Source organism: Podarcis pityusensis, assembly GCF_964106645.2.
Source record: "Podarcis pityusensis genome assembly, chromosome: 1".
Lineage (NCBI taxonomy): Eukaryota > Metazoa > Chordata > Lepidosauria > Squamata > Lacertidae > Podarcis > Podarcis pityusensis.
The window spans coordinates 73,989,582-74,014,887 of record NC_138028.1 but is presented as its reverse complement, the minus strand read 5'-3'; the positions used below and the strand labels follow the sequence as shown (position 1 = coordinate 74,014,887).

General features: G+C 43.5%; 2 protein-coding genes across 4 annotated transcripts in view; both read right to left on the bottom strand.

The window, feature by feature from the left end:
* CARS1 (cysteinyl-tRNA synthetase 1) overlaps positions 1 to 6,909 on the bottom strand; it is a 33,802-nt gene extending 26,893 nt beyond the window's left edge. The window contains exons 1-2 of one of the 2 annotated variants that reach the window (XM_080998758.1): positions 6,754 to 6,909; positions 188 to 433 (exon numbers count right to left, since the gene is read on the bottom strand). In XM_080998758.1, the coding sequence (XP_080854884.1) occupies positions 188 to 433; positions 6,754 to 6,772 (265 nt within the window). In that variant the 5' untranslated portion in view covers positions 6,773 to 6,909. The remainder of the gene's footprint in view (positions 1 to 187; positions 434 to 6,753) is intronic. The other variant, XM_080998759.1, reaches the window with a different exon arrangement.
* Positions 6,910 to 7,596: 687 nt separating this feature from the next.
* On the bottom strand, positions 7,597 to 23,974 carry LOC308473666 (tumor necrosis factor receptor superfamily member 10B-like). Of its 2 annotated transcripts, XM_080999449.1 has the most exons (11): positions 23,850 to 23,974; positions 19,143 to 19,227; positions 17,291 to 17,422; positions 16,247 to 16,355; positions 15,461 to 15,531; positions 13,561 to 13,695; positions 12,488 to 12,510; positions 11,303 to 11,353; positions 10,849 to 10,998; positions 9,253 to 9,322; positions 7,597 to 8,664 (listed from the first exon to the last, which is right to left on the bottom strand). In XM_080999449.1, exons 1-11 carry the CDS (start codon positions 23,901 to 23,903, stop codon positions 8,366 to 8,368), a joined length of 1,179 nt encoding a protein of 392 aa, XP_080855575.1. In that variant the 5' UTR covers positions 23,904 to 23,974; the 3' UTR covers positions 7,597 to 8,365. The 2 variants fall into 2 exon arrangements, with proteins under 2 accessions (XP_080855575.1, XP_080855576.1); XM_080999450.1 differs by lacking the exon at positions 11,303 to 11,353.
* Between the last annotated feature and the right edge of the window lie 1,332 nt (positions 23,975 to 25,306).

The following is a 25,306-nucleotide window of genomic DNA, read 5'->3' as shown; positions in this document are numbered from 1 at the left end:
AATAAGAAAGAAACAGAGCCTGATTATTTGTTGTAATGACCCAGAAGTCTATGGCTATCAAATGTAGGAGCTTTTTAAAAATAAATAAAATCACAGAATAATCTTGGATAGGAAGTTTTTTTCCATATATATATATATATTAAGACAGCCATTAGCTCGCTGCCCACTAGCCCCTGCCATTACTCACTTGTTTGGAGTTTACAGGAGTCATGCTTTCCTCTGCTGCCATCATAAATTGCTTCTATGTGCCTGTACCAACGAACCACATGGAAATGCTGGTCCACAGGCGGGCCCGAAAGCTGCCTGAAAGCTTCCACATCTGCATGTGAAAATGTGAACCCCTGGATATAGCTACGAGTGCTGAGGTACTCATTCAGAGCCTTCAACCTGGCTTCCTCTTCACTAATGCTCAGAATACAATTGTAGTCAGAAGCTGTAAAGACAGAGGCAGATGACAAGCAGTCAGATCCCATGCTTTAAAAGCACCCAGTAATAAAGCATCCCTCACAGCCCAGATGGGGAGGGTAGCTAGGCACATTAAGGGGTTAATGGTGCAGTAGCAGCCAGGCCATATTGCACCAAATACTCAAGTAGCCCAAATAGGGGAAATAAGACAAGTAAAAAAAAGCATTCGATGCAGAGAAAGAAAAAGCAGTAAACATGATAAACGCAGGAGGATTTTAGTCTTGTAAAGAGTTGCTAACAGAGTGCCCTGTGGGTTCTACATTGCCACCAGGCAACCAAGCAGGGAAATATATAAGGATCATAGGTATGCATGGGCTGGTGGGCTCAAAACTTTGTATATAGCAAGGCTGGAATATCTGTTGTTAAAAAAAATAATAGGGTAGTTCATAAAGGCTTGTTTCAATATATACTATAAAGCCATGTTTTCTCAGTTGTCAGATTACGGGAAATCCTAATTTAACTCTCAAATATACAGATATCACTACTCCAGGAACAGTTGGAACAGGAGAACTGAGCATTGTAGGCAAAGAAAAGTCCAGGCTGAGGCTCAGAAGAGGCTGCATCACCATCTGGCTGAAGATCCCACTCAGGAAATAATTTTCATATTGTTGAGCAACTTAAGGGAGAACTGCTCCACCTTTTGGTGAAATATACAATTGGAAAGTACATGCACTTGTTGGGAATTGTAATGCACTTATGCCATTAATGTATTTAACCACTTGCTTTGTCACCGCTGGTAACCAGGCATTCCACATAAAACAAAAGCATGGAATTCCTTCCAGGCAAGTGACTGGGCTGTCCAAGCAGGGACAGAAGGTTGTGCATTGACCGCCCAAATGGCTTCCATACTTGTTGCAGAAGAAGCCACTTTCACAATATGAAAACTGATTGGGTGCGGAAACCAGAAAGCTTTGCCTTCCCAATCAGCTTTGGTACTGGCCATGTAAGAAGTGAAGCCACTTATTCTTTCTTGCTTTTATGGAACCCAATTGGGTTGGCAAAGCATGGACAGAGCACTTTGTTTCACTAGCCTAAGAGCAAACTGGGCTAACAAAGCGGACTATTCTAGCCCTTCCCTTCTCTGACAGTGTGGTCAAACACCTCCTGTGCTGACTCCAGACTCCAGTGTTTTCATTTGCCCACACTGCCCCCCTGGGGAGATAATGATGGGGGTTGCAGCTAAAGCCCAGATCAGGAGGTGCACCCCTGCAACAAAGAACACCAATACATGCTAAAATGGGGAAAGGCGAACCAGAATCCTCTTCCTATTAAGGAGGGAAGAAAAACAGAGCAACCAGGGGGGCAGGGGAGGAGGAGAAAGCGGGGAGTTAAATGCTTCTGGGCTGCAAACTTCTTTGGCTCCTCTGATGAGTAAAAGGCAGGCAGGTAATTTTTTTGGCTGTCTAGTTAACTAAAACCCCAGGAGTTGACTTACAAGGCTGACTTACAAGTAGGTGTTCCCATGTTAAAATCTGATTGTATATCAGATTACATTCCACTCCTGCCACCTAATAAACAATAGAGATGAAGGAAGCAGCTATACAAACCCTTAGGAATTCAATTTCACCATTATTTCTGGCTAGGTGGAAAGTAAAGAGCAGTGTTTCTTGCTACAATTTCTATTGTCAGCCTGGGCCCCAAGGCAAACTTCTAGGCACAGAATGAAGCCCAGTGCTTTTAACACACTGGCTCGGCTGTTTATACTTTAAAACAAACTATGTGGCTAGTGAAAGCAACCAGGATATATATCCTGGTAAAACAATGTAGGCAATATTAGACAATCACAAATTATTTCTCATGTTAATGTGTGCCAACCAACTGGGCTAGTGGTAAGGGGATAAGAAACTGAAGAGAGAACTTAAAAGGTTAACAAAAAGTCAATGCCTGTGGTACAGTAGCAAGACAGACCATGCAGAAAATAATGCAGGTTTTACTGCAACTTTAACACACGTATTTTACTAACGTTACAGACCCAGTAATGAAAACATCCTCTGTCAAATAAATACACTGTGTGTACAATTAAAATGTATCATATCTCAACAGTGTGTTTCAGTCATTCCAAATGAACAGTAAGACTAAGCAGCAATTCAAGCAACAGGCCCTGGAAGTAAGAAAAATTCAGGAGAATGATGAAGTCCGAGTCCCACAAAATCATGAACAAGAGGACATAAGATTGATACAACCTTTGCTTGCTATATGTTTGCTTGTCCTCTAGGTTAGCTTTCTCTGATTTGGTGCCATTAAGATGTTTTGGGCTACAACTCCCAATCATTTGCCGTGGTAGCTTGAGTTGATGGGAGCTGCAGTCCAAAACACATCCAACTAGACATTAGGGTTCCAGGATCCGATGCAAAATCACCAGAAAAAAATTTCAGCCTCACAGAAAAGGAAGCAGCTGGTGTCCCACTGAAATAACAAAGACCATATCAAATGGAGGAGGTTGGGGTGGGGCAGAAACCGGCATCTAATTAACATTATACCCATTATAATCTCTCTGTGGCATAGAGTCATTGTTTGATTTCTTCAGTCTGAAGCTTGGGTTGCTATTAGACAGAGAGGAAGGCCACAAGAAGGGATGTAGGTGACCCACAGGCCATAGGTCAGCTAATGTTAGCTTCTTAAATACCCCCAAACCATTCCTGTTTAATCATACACTCAGCAAACAGTTTAAATAACTTTAATTTGTATGCTTAAAGCTTGTAAACATTATACACACAGATGCATATTTGAGGTCAGCCATATGAGCTATTAATTTACTCTGGCTAAGTATCACTTGCTAGATATTTAGTTACTGTCATTGCTTGCATTCTTCCTCAAACATACATTTGGAAACAAAGCAATGATGATAAACAGAAACAGACTTTATTTCCATTCACTGTGATCCTGATCCGGATTAGGGTCACAAAAAGCTACTGTTTGTTTCGGGGTGGGGGTGCACGGAGGAAGTGGCTGGAGAAAGCATGCTTAAAATAATGTGTAGCTTGACCCTTGGACTCCTGGGCTGCAGTCTCACTTGCCCCTGCTCAAAAGTCAAACCGTGCATCTCTGAACAACAATATACAAATTTCCTCTTTGGACATTTTCCACACAACTGAATAATCCAAGCATGCCTCAACTGCATGTTAGCATCTGCACAATGATTTGGCAAGCTCTTTTACGCTGTCAGTAGCAGAACAGCATTGGGTGGGATTCAACAAAGTGTTTCTCAAACTTGGCTCCCTAGCTGTTGTTGGACTACAATTCCCACCATCCCTGACCACTGGTCTTGCTAGTTACGGATGATGGGAGTTTAGTCCTACAACAGCTGGGTTCCCAAGTTTGAGAAATGCTCAACTAAGTTGTTGCATGCGCGGAACAAGGCCCTCTTGTGCAACAGGACTTCCCCTGCTCCTCCCGTGCCCCCCACAATTTGCTCTGGGGTTTGAGGGAACATGGTCTGGAAGGGAAAGTGCATACCCCACTTAGCACCATGTTGAATTCAGTGTTAGATATGCCAGGCGCAATTTGCTACCGGTGTGGGTCCAATTGTGACTACGTGGCTATTTCTGGGCACCAGGTTGTCAACCACAGTTTAAAAACCTCTGCCTCAGTCCATTATTAATATTATTTTCCTTTCTACTGTGTGTTTTTCTCCTTCTTGCACTGGGACAAGTGAATTGTTTTAAGAGCAAGCTACAGTCAAGCAATGTAACATAGAATCACAGAACTGTAGGATTGCAAAGGACCCCGAGGGTAATCTAGTCCAGCCCCCTGGTGAATATACATTTCGTTGTGGTGACGGTAACCTAGATTTATGGTGCCATTTGGCACCTAGCTTATATATTTGAGTTTCTAATACTGGTTGGGGCTGATGGGAGTTGTAATCCAAAACATATGGAAGGTGTCAGCTGGAGAAGGCTGTTGTAAGCCATCTTGAGATCCTTGGAGGAAGTGGGAAGGTATAAATATGCTCATAATAAATATGTAGTTAACAACAGTAACTCCCTCATGACAACTGCCTGAAATATAAGTGATCTAGGATACAAACCTTGCAGGTTTTTACATACATGCTCTGGAATGCAAACTGATGACCCTTTTCTTTTTAAATTAATGGTTCTGTACATTTACCTCAAAGACTTAATTATGTGTTTAAATGGAAATGCTAAGTACACTGCATGCTACTCAATTGAGTCATAAGAGTATACTCTATCATAGCATGTGGAGTCTGGCAGGGCATAGATATGGCATGGTATCTGGATTTCAGGGCCTAGACAGAACCAATGTCAGAGACTAGTCTGAAAGCAATTCCTATTTTTAAAATATGATCAATTGTTTTCTTTAAACAAATGTCTAACCAACCCTAGTTTAAATGGAAGCAAACAGGGATGATTCCATCAAGGTAAGCAAAGCAGTCTTCATTAGATAAAGAAGGTCGAGACAGACTGAATTCCTGTACACATACCTAGAAATAAGTCCCATTAGGACATATGTCTGTGTCGCCTTACAAGGGGTTGCACTGTCAATTAGAAAGTTATAATGACCTTATTTTTGGAAACTGATATGTATCCAAAGGCCTGAGGGCTAATAAGCTTTTATATAACACTATTAGTGGAGTTGCTTGATGTTTTCATGGTATTTGGCTTACCTTCATATGAACTAAACAAAGTACTAGTATTACCAAAATAGAAATAGTACTGAAGACTTTTCCTGGCACCCTATGTGGAAGTAAACATTTGTATTCAGTAACAGCCCAGGTTAATAACAGGGCATCTGGTGACCTAAGCAAGACCAGATGACCACATGATAACACCAGGAATGCTTTGGAATAATCAATAGTGTGTGCTCTGTTCAAGCCATGGTCCTCAATGCAGTCAAATACTAATAGCTGCCAAAACACGATCACTTAGGGCTAATTCACAATACCCTTTTGGTAAAGCTTTAATCTGGATGGAGACTATCCATGCAACAGCTGGCATGCATGAAGCAGTCATGTGATGGAGTCAGCTCAATCCACATTGCCATGGTGTCTCTCAGTCTGCTTTCAGCAGCATTGCATCTGAATAGCATGCACTACAGCAGCTGCACAATCAAATGGGCAAGATCCAAGACAAATTCACAACATGTCAAACGGATCATCTACACTAGCCTTAAATATTATTTACCTTACACCTTCTCATGCAAAGAAAAGGGTAAGGTGAATGTTCTCCTTATGTTCTCACAGCATTTTCTAACTAATGGACACAGTGTTTTACAATCACTACATTAATCAACATACAAAGCCATGTTTGGAGTACCATGTACTCGGTCATCCCACCTCTAAAAAAGGAGCACAACACTGGAAAAGGTACTTCCAATAAATCTTAATTAAAATACCAGAGTGCAGGAACATCACTCCCTTAATGAAAATTTAAATCTGGTGCGCGGGGGGGGGGTGAGCTAAGTTGCTGGGGTGGCAGGGAGATGAACAAGGAAGGCATGACAAGAGTTCAGAAAGATATGAGGCAAATGAAATCAGGGTAGCAGCCAATGAAAACGACTGGCAGTAGATTCAGAACTGACAAAAGGAAATACTGTAAACCACCCTGCAATCCTTGGATGAAGAGCGGTACATAAATTTAATAAATAATAATAAGGTTTCTCGTGACACCTGTCACTCTGTGTTTGCAATTCACTGCCCCAGCATTCAGTGATGCTTGCTGGCTTGGGGAGACCTGTCCCTCAGACCTTTTAATGTCAGGCACAGCAGCTACATGGAACCTCCTGGTGCAGGCGCAGTACTCATCCGAATCCCACCCACCGCGCACCCAGCACTCCCCAGTGGCCCTCTGGCGGGCCCCTTGAGGGACCAGGACGCTGGGTCTGCCGTTGGAACCAGAGGGGCTCCTACAAATGCCCCCGGGACGTAGGTTGCAAAGACGACCAACTCCATTTCACGAAAGGGAAACCTCACCTGGCTGAAAGTCGCCTGCTTAGGGAAGCCGGTGGCTCCCTGGAATCGAAACTGGCTCGTCGGTGAGTCACATCGGAGAGGATTCCACGACAACCAAAAGCGTCGTGGGCCGCCCATTGTCGGTCGCAGGAGACCCAGCGGGGCAGCGCCACGACAGCCCTGGGCAGGTGGTCCACTGGACCCCATGACGGAAAGCCCCGCAGGTGCCCCATATGGCGCCTCAGCAGATACCGCACAGCTAAAACCACCCCACTGTGGCTCCACACTCCCGCCCCTCTGCTCAAGGGGACGCGGCCCTCGCCCCGGCGCGCCTCCTTGTTCCCAGCCCTCGCTCAGCACCCAAGAAACGCAAAGCTCACCGGCTGCCGACGCCGCCATCCTGCTTCTTCCGCTCCTCCTCAGCCGCTCGCCTGACGCCGACGCCGCTCTGCCAGCACAGGCTGATGCAACCCACGGCGCGTCCGGAAGCGCAGCTCCGCCTCCAGGCGCCACTTCCGGTGAGCGCGGGCGTTGCGTGACCAGGCAACGCAGGGACGCCTCTCCGGCCCAGATGCGGATCATGTGACCGCCGTCCTTGATTGATTGACGCGCATGCGCTCTAGTTGTTCCTTGTTTACCGCTGGACAGACCTCACCTGGATCAGGCCGGTGGCCCACCTAGGCTAGTTTCCTAGCAGCACGGCTTCCTCTCAACTGTGGAGGCAGAGCGTAGGCATCGTGGCCAGTAGCCACCGATAGCCCTCTCCTCCATCATGTCCTCAATCCTCTTTTAAAGCCCCCCCCCGTGGGAAAGTGGTGCTCCTTCTAAAAAATTGACAGCAGCTGAGTCGTTTAAGGGGGGAACTATGGGGGGGGGACAATTATAGGAGTGCTTTTTTAAATATACTTCATCCAATGTCTTTCATTTCATTTCTCACTCAGCCTTCTATGCTGCTCGATGTTTTTTAGGTGCCGGTATTCCCATAATATAAATTTAACTGGATCCACTCCATGGTGAGGTTAAACATTCTAAATCTGTTCAACCCCCCACCCCCACCCCCGCAAGCCAATTTTCTAGCATCCCATCTTCAGAAATAAAGATGAAGCACTGTTAAGGCTCTTTGGACATTTTACGTGCTATGTAAATTGGAGCCATTTTGTTTCATTCCTTTTCATCTCACTTTTTTCCTTGTAAATTTCCCCACATATGACATAAGCAATGAATTTTAATAGTAGAAAGTGTTTTATTGACAAGTGTTTAAATATAAAAGATTTGCAAAAGGTCTATTTTTTTAGATACAAAAAATAAAATCTCACATTTCTAAGATTTCACTGTAAATATAAAGTTCCCCCCTGCCCCCACTCTTCACTGGAGTTAGACCTCTACATGATTTTATAACCCTGCAGTTCTGGCTTCAAGCAAATTATGTCTCGTTTCAGCCTGCTGAACGTTAATAAAAACGCTTTGCAATTTATGTAAAACCTTTGGTATTACACTGAAGTTTGGTCACAATAGGAAGCACATTTTATAAAGAACATTTTTTTCTGATAATGCAAGTGTTAAAGATACAATATACTCCAGTCCTTTCTGTTGTGTATCTTACAGTAACAATTTCATTGGATATTTGGAAATGGTGTAAAATTGCATCATTTTGAACTGTGTACATTCATTTTCTACCTTCTTTGAACCTGAATGACAAACTGTTTGCAGCTGCTCAGATTTCATTGCAAAAATGTTCAAGTACAGCAATTCACAGGAGCTCAAGTTACAATCTCACATTTTGATGTTACAAAATACATAGATGTAGCTTTGCATCATGCACTGTTGTCCTCCAGACAAATGGTACTAGTCTCCATACTTACCATATTAGCAGCGTGTTCTGCTTATACATCCTCAGCAAAGTTACATGCACTAAAATAAGGTCAGCAGACCCATACAGTTTGTAGTTTGCAGATTCTGCTCTTGTTCAGTTTTATTTAAAAAACCAAAATATTAGTCTTCGGTCTCCAGTGTTATTATACCTTTGCTTTTTAATTCATTTGTTAGATTTTCATAAATATGTATAAGCTTCATAGCCCATATGCCGTTTAATAATTTAAGCAAAGCATCGTTAGTGCCATATCTGTTTTGTAAAGTTTTTAGCATCTGATAATGTTGTTCATCGGTTAACGAAGGGTAATCATGCTCTATTTCCTCAATGTCATTGTCTTCTAAGCCACTCTTTCTCATAAGATTCTTCCAGTAGCGCAGTGGTACCTCCTTCCTTGAATTTAAATAGATTTCATCCAGCACTACAATACAAGATAATGTTTAGTTTAGAAGGTGTACTTTTAGTACACTTGCATGCTACTGAACTGCAGTTCAAAAAAACTTTATAGATTTTTTTTCAAGGTGATACTACCTCTTTTCTTCTGCAGCATCTAGTTTAAAAGACTTAAATACCAACTGTATAGTGCTCAACATACTGCTATTTCAGTTAAATATGTATGGTTGTTTTCAATGCTGCATTTCTGTTCATGTAAGACTTGTACAACAGAATTTGTCTCTGCAAAACATGGGTCAATGAACACTGGCCTCTTGTTCTGCATGCTTGCCTTCCATAGCTTTCTCATATTGGAACTTCTTGAATTCAGCACATTTGGTGTAATAAAACATTTTAAGCAGAACAATCGAAGTTGAAAAGAATCAACTTATTCACATACATAAAATTTTAAGCATTTCCTAAAGTCTAAGAACATAGCCAATAAAAATTTGGGACAGACATGAATACTGGATTACCATCATTTTACATCAGGTTAAAATCAGGAAAAATACTTTCTCAATACTTCTTCTGGTTTATAGATTGTGGGGTGGGGAAAACAACACTTGGAAAGACTTACCTTTAACAGAATCAGAATTTTCAGCCGCCGCCACCACAACTACTACAGGCTGTTGCCTTGACCCCTGCAACTGTGGGGAAAAAATAACCGCCATAAATCTCAGTAGTAATTCAGAGAGTTAAAGAATTCATATGATTTGCTTTAGGGTAGTTGGCATGTTACATTTATAAACAGTTCTACAAAAATTCCTTAACAGCAGCAATTGGAATAGCTTTTTGAAGAAAACCACACATCACTGACAAACTTTAAGCAACCTTTCCTATTGCATGCTACAAAAGTGATGACTGTCACAGAATTTATTGAAGCATTTCTTCAAAGTATTATAATTAAGCAAAGGGCCATATTTTAAAATACAATGTTCAAGGGGTTTATTTTACAACAATACAGGCAGCGGCCATTTTAGATATGCCCAATATGTGTGCGATTGTGCACATGGACATTCTGCTGAACCCAGAAGTGACCCAAAAATGTCACCAAAAGGGGAATAATGGGATGCTTGCAGGCTTTTTCAATGGTGTTTCAAATATACGTGGTTTCACTTATACGTGTGAACATAACACCCACATAAATTGTACTCAAAAAGGCAACTCTGTCTTGCTATTTCTTATCTTTTAGTGCTTAAACTTTTCCTAACATTCTTTAACTCTCTATTCAAAGGTATTTGTGAGCCAATGAATCATCACAAATATCCAACCAGGATATAAATATTAAATTTGTACAGAGAATGATTCTCATTGAACAACACTAATTAACTCAAAGTACCCCATCTTGGTCCATCCCAAGATGGAGTACTGTAGTACCCACATGGAAAGTAAGGTGAGTCTAGAGCATAGCTGTCAACTTACAGATTTGAAAATAAGGGACCAGCAGCCTCGAAATTAAGGGATCAGCAGCCAAAATAAGGGATTTTCCTAGCACAGGTATGTTCAACTTCTGAGCCCCTCCGAGCCAAAGGCAGAAAGCCCAGCCAGCAGCCAAACAAAGCCTCAAGCCTCAAGGAAAACCACCGTCACCTCTCCGCTGGCAATGCAGCCGATTTGATCAGCACAAGGCATGCAAGCTCTACCCCCCAGTCGTTCTTAGACTTCTTATTGGGTGAGCAACGCAGCCAAGCAACACAGTTGGAGCCTCCCTCCTCCCTGGCCGGCAGGAAGGGAGGGAGAGGAGCTGCTTCCTTTGAAACCCAGGAAATTTAAGGGACATCATCAATAAGGGACAGCAGCGGGACATGGCGCTGGGATAAGGGACTGTCCTGCCAAATAAGGGATGCTTGACAGCTATGGTCTAGAGATACATTTCAGATACTTCTATCAATATTTGCTTTTTTTCTTTCCATCTACCTTAAGTATGTTCTTTGCTTGAGCTCCCAACTGCTGTTTTTGGATTGCTGGTACCCAAGAAATAGCCAGCTAACCTAATCAGTTTCTTGCACACCACCATAAAGCAGAGGTGGGGAAACCTTTGGCCCTTCACATGTTGTTGAGCTCCCAACTCTGATAAGATTTAACTAGCAAGGCCAGTGGTCAGAGATGCTCCCACCCCATAGTCATCAGGTATAGAGAAAATTCCAGTTGAACAGCTTCTACACTTTCTTACATTGGGCTGCAGGCTTGCAGTGGTGGATTCAGTGCTTCCCAGGAGAGGTTCTTCATTTGTGTTGCCCGCTGCCAGGTCGCTTCTGTCAGTATTCCCAGGCAACTTGTTTTCCGACAGAGGACCTGCCTTTTCCATCTGATTTATAAGCAGCTGCAAATAAAAGTAAAAAATCCTTTTGGTACTAGATGGTTGTCAGCTTTAGGAATGCTTGTTTGTGTCAAAAGCACAATCCTGGACATGTTTACTCAGCAGTACACACTCAGCTGGGGAAATTTATTTCCATGCACCTGTTTACAGCAGGGGTAGGGACCTCCAACTGTCATCAGCCCCAGCCACGATGGCTAATGGTAAGGGGTGATTGGAGTTGTAGTAGAGCAACACCAGGAAGCCACAGGTTAGCCACCCCTGGGGTACAGGATCACAGCCTAAGCATAAGAACATCAGAATGTTTTACCGATTCAGATGAAGCTGCATTTGGTCCAGGATTCTTTTTCTTACAGCGTTCCTGGAAGCAGAGACCCAGTTAAAAGCAAGATCCGGTGTGCTTTGCTTTTGTTTTTAAAAAACCCTTCCCTATAAAGGGTTGCATGCACTCAGTGTAACAAACTGGATCGCTGATGCATGCGTGGGCAATATTGGCATGCCAGCATGGCATATTGTTGAGTCACAAATCCATAGACTGCTAAAGTACACATAGGCATCAATGATCCACTTTATATGCAACCAATAGTTATCTCTCATTATTATTATTATTATTTGGTAACATAGGTTTTATTCATTTTCATATTTAATTTTTCTAACATGGTTATACTGAGATATATCTGTTTACGTTCTACCACATGACATGCAACAAATACATAAATGTAAAACAATAAACATTTCTGAATATACTAACAAAGTTGTGTCAAAATTATTATGTATATTAACAAGTATTGCTTAGATTGATGAGTATAAGTAAAAGGTATTTTGTTTCCATAACAATTAGAATTGATATAAAGGTGGTGGTTGGGGAATTAAAATGTGTACTTCACGCACGCCAGACTGTGCTGTAAACTATGGCACTGTTCTACCATATGCCTCATTTTTTTGTGCAGCCAATAAAGTCACACCAAACTGCATAAAAACTGACATGTTTCTTTTGACCTCTTGCTAATTTAAATTTTTCTGTCAGTTTTTCCAATAATGCTGCTTGCTAAATTGCATTATACCATTGGCCCACAGTTAATAAACTGAGCCACTATCACTTGTGTACTAGATATCTGCACTATATCATGACAAGTTTTCATGACTGCAACAGCACACAGCACTGAGCACATGGAACCCAGTATAGCAAAGGATTTCAAAAAGTAGTTCCTTTATTTCCATGATTAGCGAACACTCTTTCTTGAATGAGACTTCATATCCCCCCTGCCAGGTGTTTAAAAATATGTCACCAAGCTGCAAATTTAACAGGGTTATAACTCATCAATGAGATTATGAGATGCAAGAGACTAACGGAAAGGAACTGACCACAATGTCCTGCTTGACACATCTCACAATGACAACTTCCGGCCCTGTCCAACCAAAATATGGGGAAGGCAGGAAGCTAAGTATACCAGACATGTTTCTATAATAAGGAGTGACATTTATGGACACTTACCCACCAAGGTTGGGCAGAAGTTTCTTGACAGGAATGGTGAGAGAGAGAGAAATAAATGTTTATATATCAGTGTATTGGGTCATAATACAGCAACTTTGAAAGTACTTCAAGACATAACTAAGATTGTTGGAATCAAAATGGAGATGACATGACTGTCATGTTCTCTTCATTCTTAGTTTTATGATTAACACAGTGGAATGAACAGGAGAACCCCCAGAGCAGCATACGGGTGAGGGCGGGGACACTTTTCCATTAGGCAAGCAGAAGCACCTGCACCAACAGGATGACCTCCTTAATACTACACTGCACTCTCTGACGTCAGCCGCTGATTTTGATGGTGTTTAACTTTCAAATAGGGACGCAGGTGGCGCTGTGGTTTAAACCACCGTGCCGCTTGGACTTGTGGTGGTTCATATCCCCGCGATGGGCTGAGCTCCTGTTGTTCGGTCCCTGCTCCTCCAACCTAGCAGTTTGAAAGCACACAGTGCAAGCAGATAAATAGGTCCCACTCCGGCGGGAAGGTAAACGGCGTTTCCATGCACTGCTCTGGCTTGGCCAGAAGTGGTTTAGTCATGCTGGCCACATGACCCGGAAAAACTGTCTGCGGAGCGGACAAACGCCGGCTCCCTCGGCCTGTAAAGTGAGATGAGGGCCGCAACCCTAGTGTCATTCACGACTGGACTTAACTGTCAGGGGTACCTTTACCTTTACCTAACTTTCAAATAAAATGTTGTTAGTACTGAAAACTTATTTTAATTTCCAGTTTATGGTTAAATTATAGTTTGCAGGTGGAAAATTCTTTTCCTTCAATTACCCACAGAAGTTTTGTATATTTGTCCTAAGGTGGCTACCCCACCCCAGTTCTGTGTCACCTATGATAAGGCTATTTGTCCATCTAGTCCAGTATTAACTATTTAACAAAAGCAGAGGTCTTGTACATGACCTACTATCTGATCCTGGAGAGATCAGGGATTGGTTCTGGGACCTTCTGCAAGCTACACATGTCCTCGGCCACTGAGTGCTGGTCCTTCCCACTGGCTTTCCCAAATCCTAGCTGTTTTCTAGGAAATTACCTTCATCGCTTTGACAGAAACCATTTCTTTTAGACTTCCAGCAAAATAATGCAATAGCACCAAAGACAATGATACAACAACAACAGGCAACAACAACAATTGCAATGGCATTTGTTGAAGTGGCATTCTTGGTTTCTAAAAGGAAAGGAAAAAATAAGCACATTAGAAACAGGTCCCAATCACCAGAACCTTTCACTTGGGCTGAAATATTGGTGGTAAAGATACACCCAGCTTGCTTTGGGTAACATAATTAACTCATGCTTTACAAAATCTTACCTTGTGCCTCTGATTGTAAATGTAGGAAGGGGGCCACGGAGGAAGACACAGGCCACTATCTCCCAAGAACGCAGCAATGTGGGGCGAAAAATGTTCAGTTTCATAAGCTCATTAATAACAATGATTGGATGCCACTTAAAAAAAAATACTAGGCAAGCAGAAGCTTGGCAGTTCCAAAATATTTAGCGCTAACTCTCCAAAAACAAATCAAATGTGCAAAATCAGAATACTTGTTAGGGCACCTGAAAATGTGCTGATTTCCTAATTATTGATTTTCTGGAAAACCTACACTACTGCAAGTTTGTTTCCTATCCTGAGTTTTTGCTTCAGGCCAGAGCAAGATAGAACAGGAGTGCATCCAAAGGTCTGCTCAGAGGCAAAACAGGTTATTGCAAAAACCTCTTATTGTAAAACCAGACCAGATGACCATATATTACCAGGAATGCTTTGGAATAATCAATAGTGTGTGCTCTGTTCAAGTCATGGTCCTCAATGCAGTCAAATACTAATAAGCTGCCAAAACACGATCACTTAGGGCTAATTCACAATACCCTTTTGGTAAAGCTTTAATTTGGATGGAGACTATCCATGCAACAGCTGGCATGCATGAAGCAGTCAGTGTGGTGTAGTGGTTAAGAGCGGTAGTCTCGTAATCTGGGGAACCGGGTTCATGTCTCTGCTCCTCCACATGCAGCTGCTGGGTGACCTTGGGCCAGTCACACTTCTTTGAAGTCTCTCAGCCCCACTCCTCTCACAGAGTGTTTGTTGTGGGGGAGGAAGGGAAAGGAGATTGTTAGCCGCTTTGAGACTCCTTCAAGTAGTGATAAAGCGGGATATCAAATCCAAACTCCTCTTCTTCTTCTTCTTCATGTGATGGAGTCAGCTCAATCCACATTGCCATGGTGTCTCTCAGTCTGCTTTCAGAAGCATTGACTCTGAGTAGCTTCACTGAAGGGGCGCTGCGGAATTCTCCCTCTCAGAGAGGGAGAACTGCGCAGCGCCCCTTCAGCGATGTGCCTGTCCTGGCTTCTGCCTTAGCCCTGTGCAGCCTCTTCGGGCAGGGGGAGCCTTCATCCCGCTGCCCTGAAGAGGCTTGGCGCGGTTATCCCAGAAGCCAGAACAGCTACACGGTATCCCAGAAGCCAGATTCCTCTTGCTGTTCTGGCTTCTGGGATTCAGAATAATTTTTTCTTGTTTTCCTCCTCCCAAAACTAGGTACGCCCTATGGTCTGGTGCACCCTATGGAGCGAAAAATACGGCATCTCTTATCTTTTTACCATACCTAAATATTTTTACGTGCTTTATAAATAAAAAGTGGAACCTGCAACAAAATGTTGTAGCGTTGACTATTCCTGCTCACTGTTCCAGTCAGCTAGCTATGAGTACTTCAAGAGTACTCAATTCCACTAGGGCAGGCATAGGCAAACTCAGCCCTCCAGATATTTTGGGACTACAACTTCCATGATCCCTAGCTAACAAGACCAGTGGTCAGGGATGATGGGAACTGTAGTCCCAAAACATCTGGAGGGCAGAGTTTGCCTATGCCCTCACTAGGGCTTGAGGCCGCCCACTACAAAAAGCAAGAGAGGTGGTCATTCTGGAAAACATAGTGTTCATACTGTACCTGTAGGAGAGCCACACTTCATATCTGTAGTGGCACTGCAGTTTTCCACAGGACTCTGCCCTTTAGGACACCTAGATGTTAGGTTTAAAAAGAAGATGACAGACTTTCTAATCAGCTAGGGCATCTGGCCTTCTAAAGATGTGCAGCTTAAACTTGTCTCTTCAGACAGATGTGCAAACTTCATAGAAAATGAATTTGCTATTAAAAGTTATGAGAAGTTCTCACATTATGGATGACCAATAGCAAATATTTTATTTTTAAAAGTTAATTTTCATATATTTTAAAATTAGCATTCTTATTTTAAATATAAAATTGTTAAAATTTAAACGGACCGTCAGCACCTAAAGAATTCAGCTATTATCTTTCAAATTCCATCAACTCTGCTGGATCAACCCCCCCCCCCCTCAACTATCACCTAGTAGAAGCTATTCCATCAGACTACCTGTATTGTTTCCAACTCACCTGGACATTATGAAAACTTTAACTCTTAAGAACCTGCATTTAAGTTTGCTTTTTCCTCCACCCAATGCTGCCCTCAACTTGCCCAGCACAAAGGGGCTTTGGACTTTTCTGCCAATCATTATATTAACCAACCAATATGCCTCATTTCTTAGGAAATACAAGTACCAAAAAGAGACCTGATTTAAAAACAAATAATTTAAAATTTGCCTTTTTTCTTGGGTGTTTTTTTATTATAAGAGATCACTTTTATTTAAAGTCAATCTGCGCCAACAGTACCCAAGCCTCTCTTTAAAGACAGCCACTCTAACCCATTAATGTACGTACGTTCTCTTGCACGGGGCACATTCCTCACAACTTGGGGGGCAGTAATACCCGGCTTTACACCGACATTCAGTGTTACTCTTCACAGTGCAGCTCTTCACCATTTCAAAACCTAAAAAAAAGGATAGAAATAAATCTGCAATGCTTCCTAAAATTGTCAATGGTCATCCTCTCTTTTCATAGAAACATTAAAGTGTAGGAAGGGCCACATGTTCAAAACATTTAGAGAACCAATAGATTAACCTTGCCAACAAAGGTCCGTCTAGTTAAAGCTATGGTTTTCCCAGTAGTGATGTATGGAAGTGAGAGCTGGACCATAAAGAAGGCTGATCGTCAAAGAATTGATACTTTTGAATTACGGTGATGGAGGAGACTCTTGAGAGTCCCGTGGACTGCAAGAAGATCAAACCTATCCATTCTTAAGGAAATCAGCCCTGAGTGCTCACTGGAAGGACAGATCGTGAAGCTGAGGCTCCAATATTTCGGCCACCTCATGAGAAGAGAAGACTCCCTGGAAAAGACCCTGATGTTGGGAAAGATGGAGGGCACAAGGAGAAGGAGACGACAGAGGACGAGATGGTTGGACAGTGTTTTCGAAGCTACCAACATGAGTTTGACCAAGCTGCGGGAGGCAGTGGAAGACAGGAGTGCCTGGCATGCTCTGGTCCATGGGGTCATGAAGAGTCGGACACAACTAAACAACAACAAAGGATACAAAGCAACTCAAAGATCCCTAAGTGAACACTGCCTTGGAAAGAACTAGCATTCAAGGTCATGAAGTGGGTGGGGAATCAGGGACAGGGAACCTCTTGCCTCCAGATGTTACTTAACTCCATCAGCCCCAGCCAGCATGGCCAATAGCCAGAGATGATGAGAGATGTACCGGTAGTTCAGCACCATTCTGGAGGGCCATAGTTTAATTAGATTGTGATGGGTCCCCTCAGCAGACTATTAAAGCAAAACAAAATACAACTGATTGGGAGAAGACAGCTGACCTTTTAAAACCCTAGTGTCAGAAAGCAACCAGTTCACAAAACCATACTGTACCAGGTTTGCAATAATCACAAGGCAAGCATTTCTGAACTCCATTTGCATGAGCAGTGTAGTCTATTCCTTCCTGGCAGGGTGCACAAATTCCAGAAGTATGTGGCGTAATGCAGCTTTCAGCAACATAGGTACCTATTATATGGGGACATCAAAAAAATTCAAGGTTAAAAGCATGTTAATTAAGGTATTTGCAGAATGCATACCTCTGACTTTATCTGCAATGTGAACCTTTTTGCTTAAATTAAGGTTACAAAGGTGTCAATCTATAAAGAATGTACGCAGCCCAATCTTATGTGTGTTTACACAGGTCAGCGTGTACAAGTTAGCTGCACATTTACTGCAAAGTGAATTCCACAGAACTGCATGGGACTAATCCCCAGAGCTATTGTCTGGAGTGAGAGAGATTGGGGCAGAAGTGTCAGTCTGCTGCAGAAGAGCTCTGATGGTGGAGCCATACCTGCCAGAGGCCCCTACTATGCCCCCTCAAAAAACACAGGAATAGATTGAACACTTGTAGCAGCAGGTCCCTAAATGGGGTGCTCCACTGGTGGGGCACAGGCGCCTTTTTCCAATATTTAAACCAGAAACTTATTTTAAATGCAGAACATTTCAAAAGGGTGTTACATTTAGGCTTTAATAATTGAAGATAGCTCCTTATCATTCTTTCAAATCTAACACAAGCATATTTTTGGACAAGTGTACCATAGTGGGTAGATTAGATAACTGAGACTGGGAAGGCTCATGCCCGAATCTCAATTCCACCCCTAGCAACCTTGGGGTAGCCATCATCTCTCAGCCTAACCCTACCTCAAGTGATATGTGTGAGCAGAAAAAGGGAGAGAGGAGGAGAGTCTCCGTTTTGGAGGAAGGCTTTGGACAAATGAAATTGATTAAAGGCAGAATTCAACTACCCCGTCACGCTAGCAGAAGCCAATGTACAGACTCCTGCTCGCACAATGGGGCTATCGATACCCCTCCTCCCCCAAATCTACTTCGGAGGGTTGGGAGATCCCTCAGAACAGCATGCCTGGGGAGGAGAGGGGAGACTGTTCTACAAGCCCAAGTATTTCTGCTTGCCCAACAGTACGATCTCCTTAGCACTGGGTTGGAAGAGATCCAGAGGGTCATCTAGTCCAACCCCTTGCCATGAATGAATCTTTTGCCCAACATGGGGCTCAAGCTCACAACCCTGAGATTAAGAGTCTTGTGCTCTACTGACTTGAGCTATGGTACCAGAAAGCTTACACTGGTTTAAATGGTTCCTAACCTTTCTGAAATTTATTCACTTTTGCAACAGGAAATCATTTTCTTGACAAGCTCCCAAGTCAGAGGCATTTTACAGAGAAAGTGTATTATTTTTTTCCATAAAGGATGCAAATTCCCAAAGGCAGGAGCAGGGGAGAAAAGAAGAGGAGGAAGATATACTATAAATAACTGTTGCCACCTCCTCCACAATCTATTTCACCTTTAAAGTGAATCTGCACTACTGCTAGCAAACCAGCATACATGTTTCAATAAACACATAAATGTGTGCTTTCGCCCTAATATTTGCCTATTTGACAGAATAGCTGAGATAGTCTTTGATGAAATATATAGGAAAGAGTACCATATAAATGCTAAACCTGATGAACAAATCCTTTTCAATAAGCTTTGGAGTAGGCATAGGCAAACTCGGCCCTCCAGATGTTTTGGGACTACAATTCCCATCATCCTTGATCACTGGACCTGTTAGCTAGGGATGATGGGAGCTGTAGTCCCAAAACATCTGGAGGGCTGAGTTTGCCTATGCCTCTCCAACAAAGAGAGATTCAGTTATTTTGCTAAATATATAAGCCACTGCATGACCACTTACCTGCAGGGCATAGTTTGCAACAATGTCCCCCAGTATCAAGATATTTTCCATGATCACATTGACGTATCAACCGTGGAGATTCAACCTAAAGAGATTCAGAGAGACAGGCTTCATAGGAATGGACTTCCCAGGTGCATCATCCCATCTTAATATGAGATTTATTGGCTATTTAAAAACTCACTTTCCAGTACTTCAGCATATTCACAGGGAGAACACCTAAACATTTCTTTGCTAAGCTTTCAAGTAGAGCTCAATTCAAAATTTTGCTTTTTAAACACTCAAATCAAACTTTTATTCTCCTCATAGCAACCAGAAAAAGAGGTGTGAAACAATCTTTCCCACATAATAAATGCACCAAGCAAAACTCCTTTTGACATTTTGGGTAAAAGAGTTTCCTGCAGTAAGAAATACCCTCTGACATGAGGAAAGCCAAGCAGTAAAGCTTTAAGGCAAGGATGGGGAGGCTGTGGCCTTCCGGTCAGCATGGCCAATGGGATTATGGGAGTTGTAGTCCAGCAGCAACAGCTGCGTTCCCCATCCCAGATATGAGACATACATTATTTTAAAGGGTTTACCCTTGTCCTGCATGCAAACTGTGGGCTTCCTGCTTTTAGAACTGAAGAAGGAATTGGACAGTAGCATGGACAGAGGGAATGTTCACGATGTGCTGAAAAGTTAATGCCAACTCGCTCATTTCCATGAGAAGGAAGGCGGCCTAGCTCCAGCTCCTTATTGCAATTTATACAATCCGGATCAGTGTGCTACAACTGGAGCCGAAGTGCAAGTCAGGAAGTTTTGTTGAATGGAAAATGCAAGCAAGCCAAGAAACACACTAAGTTGTTTTGACATGAAGAACTGGACACTCGTCTTACATTCAAGCACACCTCTGAGGACTGGAATGTTATATTATAAAATAAAATCTGGGATGTTAAAAATGGGACAGTTCTGGAGCAGCACTTTCACCAAAAATCCTGGCTGTATTGCAAGCACAAAATTTTCAATTTCTAAGCAGCTTTACCAATGCCAGTGGGATTTTCACAACGTGATTGTTCAATCTATTAGTCAACAGGAGTTTTCTGAGTGATCCATGAACTTATTCAACCCTAAGCCCTCCTGGCTTCAGGCTATTGGAAACAGGGTGAATTCAGAGTGCAACTTCACAACTTGTAACTCCACTTTTAAGCTGTACATATAAATATAGTGGTTGGCTCTGACATTGCAAGATGATTAGTGGTAAAAAGGTGTGGTTCTCAAACTGATCAGAGACAAGATAAAAATGTGAACAAGCCTACACGTTCAACAATTAATTCTGAGCCTAAATGCGTGACAAAGAAAGAGATCAGAACCACCCTTGTTAGCGCACAGCATAAACTTCTGCAATGGGAAACAGTGAACCTGTTGTGCAGTAGGAATAGGCCCTACCACTAGGGGTGGTAGAGATAAGGCCAAACTCAACATTGTGATGGACATAGCTTAGTGGTAGATCACTTGCCTTGTATAAAAAAGGCCTCACAACCAATTCCCAATGGTGGCTGATATCCCTTGGGACTAGTAGGACACCAGGCAAGGAACCCAACAGTAGGTGGAGTCAGAGCCAATGAAAGGAGCTACCGCAGCCAATGACAGGCAGAACCGACAGATTCTAGCTTTGTTCCTCCCCCATCTGAGCTGTACAAGGGTGAGGAGGCTGAGAAGGAGGAAGTTAACAGCTAGTGTCATGTCCTAGACTGGCTGTAAGTAAAAAGGCAAGGATGGCAGGGGCCAGCTGAGAGCGGTGTCCTGTTGAAAGGGATCAGATGAGGGTTCTGCAAGAGACCCCAGAGAGTCACTGCCAGTTAAGTGTAAATCACCCTGGAATAAGTGGACTAATGGCCTGAAATTGCACGTGTCAGCTTCCTATATTCCTATCCTGCTGATTTAAACAGAATGAATTTCCAAGTTGTGCCTCGAACACTAGGCTGTAAACCAAAAGCAGGGAGATAGCTGGAGATTTCAATAACAAAAGACTAGAAAGTTGCTCCTAGATATACTAAATGTGATGCCCATGTTTCAAAAAAACCTTAATTATGACTTAGATGCCCCATCTAGGCTCTTGCAGCAGAAGAGACTCTTTTCTTCCTTGCACTCAGTTTGAGAACCAGGGTGAAAATGCAATACACAGAGTGAATTAAAACACAATGATCTCAAGGTGATTTAGTAGTGAAAGAAAGCAAAAACTAATTAGGATGTGCACATTAGTTTTTCTCTGTGGTATCTACTGACTAAAATAATGCACTTTGTGAAAATATTGTTATGTAGCTTGTTACCTAGATGCAAAGTCTGTTATTTTCCCCTTGGGTTGGCAGAGGCTGATGGAGAAATTACATTTCAGGCATTCAGTATTTATTTTTAATGCTAACATTTTATCAAATTGCTAATGTTACTGAGACATTTAACAATCAAGAACATTCCACCTTGCATTCCAACTGAAAAAAATTGCATTTACTTGAAAATTGTCTGTGTTTAGAATCACAGAGACTTAGTTGGAAATTACTTCAATCTAAATCTGTAAGACACATTTCCAAGCTGCTGTGGTAATATCAGCTGCACTTATACTGCCACAGTCCAAGGAAAATTTACAAGAAAAATTAAATTCTTCAGTGAATTTACAGTGCAGTATTAATCATGCCTATTTAGAAGCAAACCCCATCATGTTCAAATGGGGGAACTGTGTATGTATGGGATTGCAGCCTTTGGAATATAGCACCTTGCCTATGGTACCTATGTGTGCTCTCATTTAGGAACCTTACAAGGCCAGATCTGCTAAGCAGCACTTGTTGAACTTAATAACTTAATTTTACAGTGTACTGGTCCTGACTGCTAGAGAGGGGATGCATAGAAATTCACTGCAAAATAAATAATTAAATATTACGTCAGGGAGAAGTCTGTGCTAGTTTTCCTAAGGGAAAACAATCAAAATTACAACCACCCCTGTCCACCTGCAGTTTGAAATTAGCACATGAATATCCAGTGGCCTGGTCACTTTTCTTTATGCTTTTGTTTAAACCTGTCCATCAAAACAAGCTATACAGTAGCTGCAAATTGCAAAGCAATAGCAGCAAATCAGCCAGCAACAAAGACATGCTATATATGCTGTAAACAAGGTACAAAAACTAATAAAATCCACAACCATTCATAAACATATGTGTTTACATAGAGAGAGCAAAACAAAAAAACAAAAAAGTAACATAAAATATCATGTGCATACAACAGTCACATTTGTTATGGTTTGAATGCTTGGTACCCCGATACATAATTTTTAAATTAAATAATTGAGATTACAAAGTAGAAAACTAAAAGTTATATTTCTTGCTTCCAGTGTATTCTGTGGAGTAGGTAGTACCATAAGCAGGTATTTTAAAATTTATTTTAAAGACCTATACCCCTATCTTTTAAAGAAGGTAAACTCTAAGATGGCTTGTATTTCTTTACCAATCTAGCTTCTCCAAACATAGGTCTCTGCCCCGTTGTTTTCCCATTTCAATCTTCCTAAAAGCATTTCTGTCTCAAGCAATCATCCTGTCATAGATATAAACTATTTAAACTGATTCCCCCCACCTTTCAGGCCACAAAGGTGGAAAAGGTGTTGGCGTATCAGGAGCTGGGCTAGTAAAAATATTTCGGGCCGATCATCTTTATGAAACTATTTGCAGTAGAACGTAGTAATAGACGTAATAGGAACATAGGAATAGACGTAATGATAATCAGACATAGGAGAGGAAAGGTGGGGGGGGGGGGAAGCCGCCAAGTGTGTCTGAATGTGTCTAAGAACGCTAAGAGCAAAGTCCTCTCGAATCCCGGAAGCCCTCTGCCTGACGTCACAGGGTATTAACACGCCGTTACCCTCTTAATGAATGACGTCTCCATTAATGGTTATTACAGCAGCAAGAATTGACTTCAGGCGGAGAAGGAAATAGCTTTGGCTTGCGGATTTGAAGGCGGGTTCCAAGAGGTCTCCTTGGGGAGCGCCTACGCCCATCCCACTTTCGCTTCCTCGGACTTCCCACCGTTTCTGGGAAGTGCAAAGCCTCGGCTGAGAAACGGCGGAGACGATCTCCCTCTCGAAGCGCCTCCAATTTCCAAGAACCCCCCCCCCTAAAAAAAAAGCCATCCGCCGCCCTTGTGAACTTTCCGCTCTTCGGAAGAAGGCGACCCTCAACGTCGCTTGTCCGATTGCCTGCGCGGGCAGGAGCCATTTTGAGCAGCGGGGAGAAAGCCGAAGCGAGCCAAGACTTGGGAGCCGGCCGGCTTCCTTATCAGCCGCGGCGCGCGGTCCGCGGCGGCAGCAGATCACGAGGAAGGCGCTTCCCCGTGAAAACCCAGACCCGGGTGCCGCGGGAAGGGGGACCCCGCTCCCCACCAGTCCCAGCCGGCGGGGCCGGGGGGAGCTGCTGCTGCTGCTGGGAGCCCCCACAACCCCCGAAGGAGGACTCGCTCCAGAGATCCTGGCGCTTCCCAACCCGGGGCCGCTTCGCCACGCGGGACAACTTTCCCGCGGGGAGTGAAAGGCGGCGCAGTAAAAACAATGGCTCGCGGGGAAGGCAGGAGCGCGCCGCTCGGCACTTCTGCTGCCGCTGCCCTGCGCCCAACTCGCGAGGAGAGCGGCGCTGCCTTCTGCTCTCCGCTGCTGCCCCGGGGTTCCCGCTCTCACTGCCCGTCTTCACTCACCACCTGAAGCGCCAAGGCCGTCAACAGCACCGCCGCCCTCAACGCCACCGCCATAGCTCCAAATGGGACGCACAAGCACTGCGCCTCTGAGCTGCGGAAGCGCCCCGCCCCGCTCTCAATTGGGGAGGAGCAACTTCAGCCCTGCCCCTTGAGAGCTGATATTGGGCGGTTTCTTCTCTTTCCAACCGCCCCCCCCCCCGCCCGCGCGGAAGAAAGTTATTGGGAAGTTGCAAGAAAGAGAATCGGTGCCGGGTTCGGGGTTTCCCCCACCCCCCCGGAGAGGGAATGTGTAGCCTTAGCCCTATCTGGTAAAAAAGAAATAAATAAAAGGAATCGGGGATCATTTATCCGTGAGAGATGGCGTGAGATTTCTGGCCGCAGCCCTCATACCCGAGTTCTCAATGGCCCGCGCTCTTTTGCTTTATGCTGACCTTTTCATTTAATAAGATTAGCAGACCGCTTGGTTGTGAGAAACTCTATGAGCAGCTTACGGAAATAACAGAATAAAGCATTGCAATTTGGGATTAATAAACAGCTGAAACAGGAGATGGGAGAAGGCGGTAGGTGCGCAGCAGGCTCTTCTTTACACACATCTCCCCCCCCCCCGAACGTGGAGAGCAAGAGGCAAACCTGGCAGGCTAGCTATGGGGCGGGGAGGGGGAGCATGAACAAGGGGCCTGTCCATTCCTTTGCCAGTATTGATGCCTGTAATGTGTAGGGTAGCTGCAGGGACGGGGAGGTGGGAGCAGCCTGCGAAGTGATGGTGCCCCTCCTCTTCCAGGGGAGTATTTTACCCAGGGCTCCCTCAAACCTAACAGCACCCAGGTTGGGCAGGTCGAGAGAGGGAGGAAGCAGGGCTCGTGATACTGTCAGGGTGTGGTCCTGATTGAATCAGGCAACAGGATTGACTCAGCCTCCAAAGGAGTTCTATAGCCCAGGGCACGTTGGAAGTAAGACACCCTCTTTTCCGTACCAATGGAGGGAGGTGGCCAGACGAAATGCGAGAAAAGCATTAAAGTGCTCTGGCAGTACTCAGAGGGCCATTTGTGCGAACTGCTCTCCAGTTCCTGCCCTTCACTCCATGCACAAATATCAACACGCAACGGTCCCCCACCTAACCCCCAGACTATTTCAAGAGAGGGGTGGGGCAAGTGGTCCAGACTTTGTCTATTCTGGTTCAACTCATTTGGTTGTAAATTTCTTTTAAAAAATCGGGCATGGGGGAGAGTGGAGGACAGAAGCGGCAGAGTATATTTCTGGGTTGGTGAGTTGTGTCCCAATTGTTAAGATCTCTGAAAGGAAAATACGAGTTTTGTTTGCTTGCTTAGAGCCCCCAGAGTAGCTTACGTACAATCAAAACAAGCCAGTCCCTACCCACAGGCTTACAATCTAAAAAAACCTGACTTTTGATTTTTACACCATACCTATATTTGACCTTTGTATTCTAGGTTGTAAAT

Bases quoted from the DNA above. Each gene is read 5' to 3' on its own strand.
- LOC308473666 (XM_080999449.1), bottom strand. From the start codon at position 23,903: ATGGCGGTGGCGTTGAGGGCGGCGGTGCTGTTGACGGCCTTGGCGCTT. The intron at 16,356-17,290 runs GTACAGTATGGT...CCTTTTTTTTAG, and splicing joins TTGTGATTATTGCAAACCTG to GTTTTGAAATGGTGAAGAGC. The intron at 11,354-12,487 runs GTAAGTGTCCAT...CTCTGCTTCCAG, and splicing joins CTTCTGCCCAACCTTGGTGG to GAACGCTGTAAGAAAAAGAA.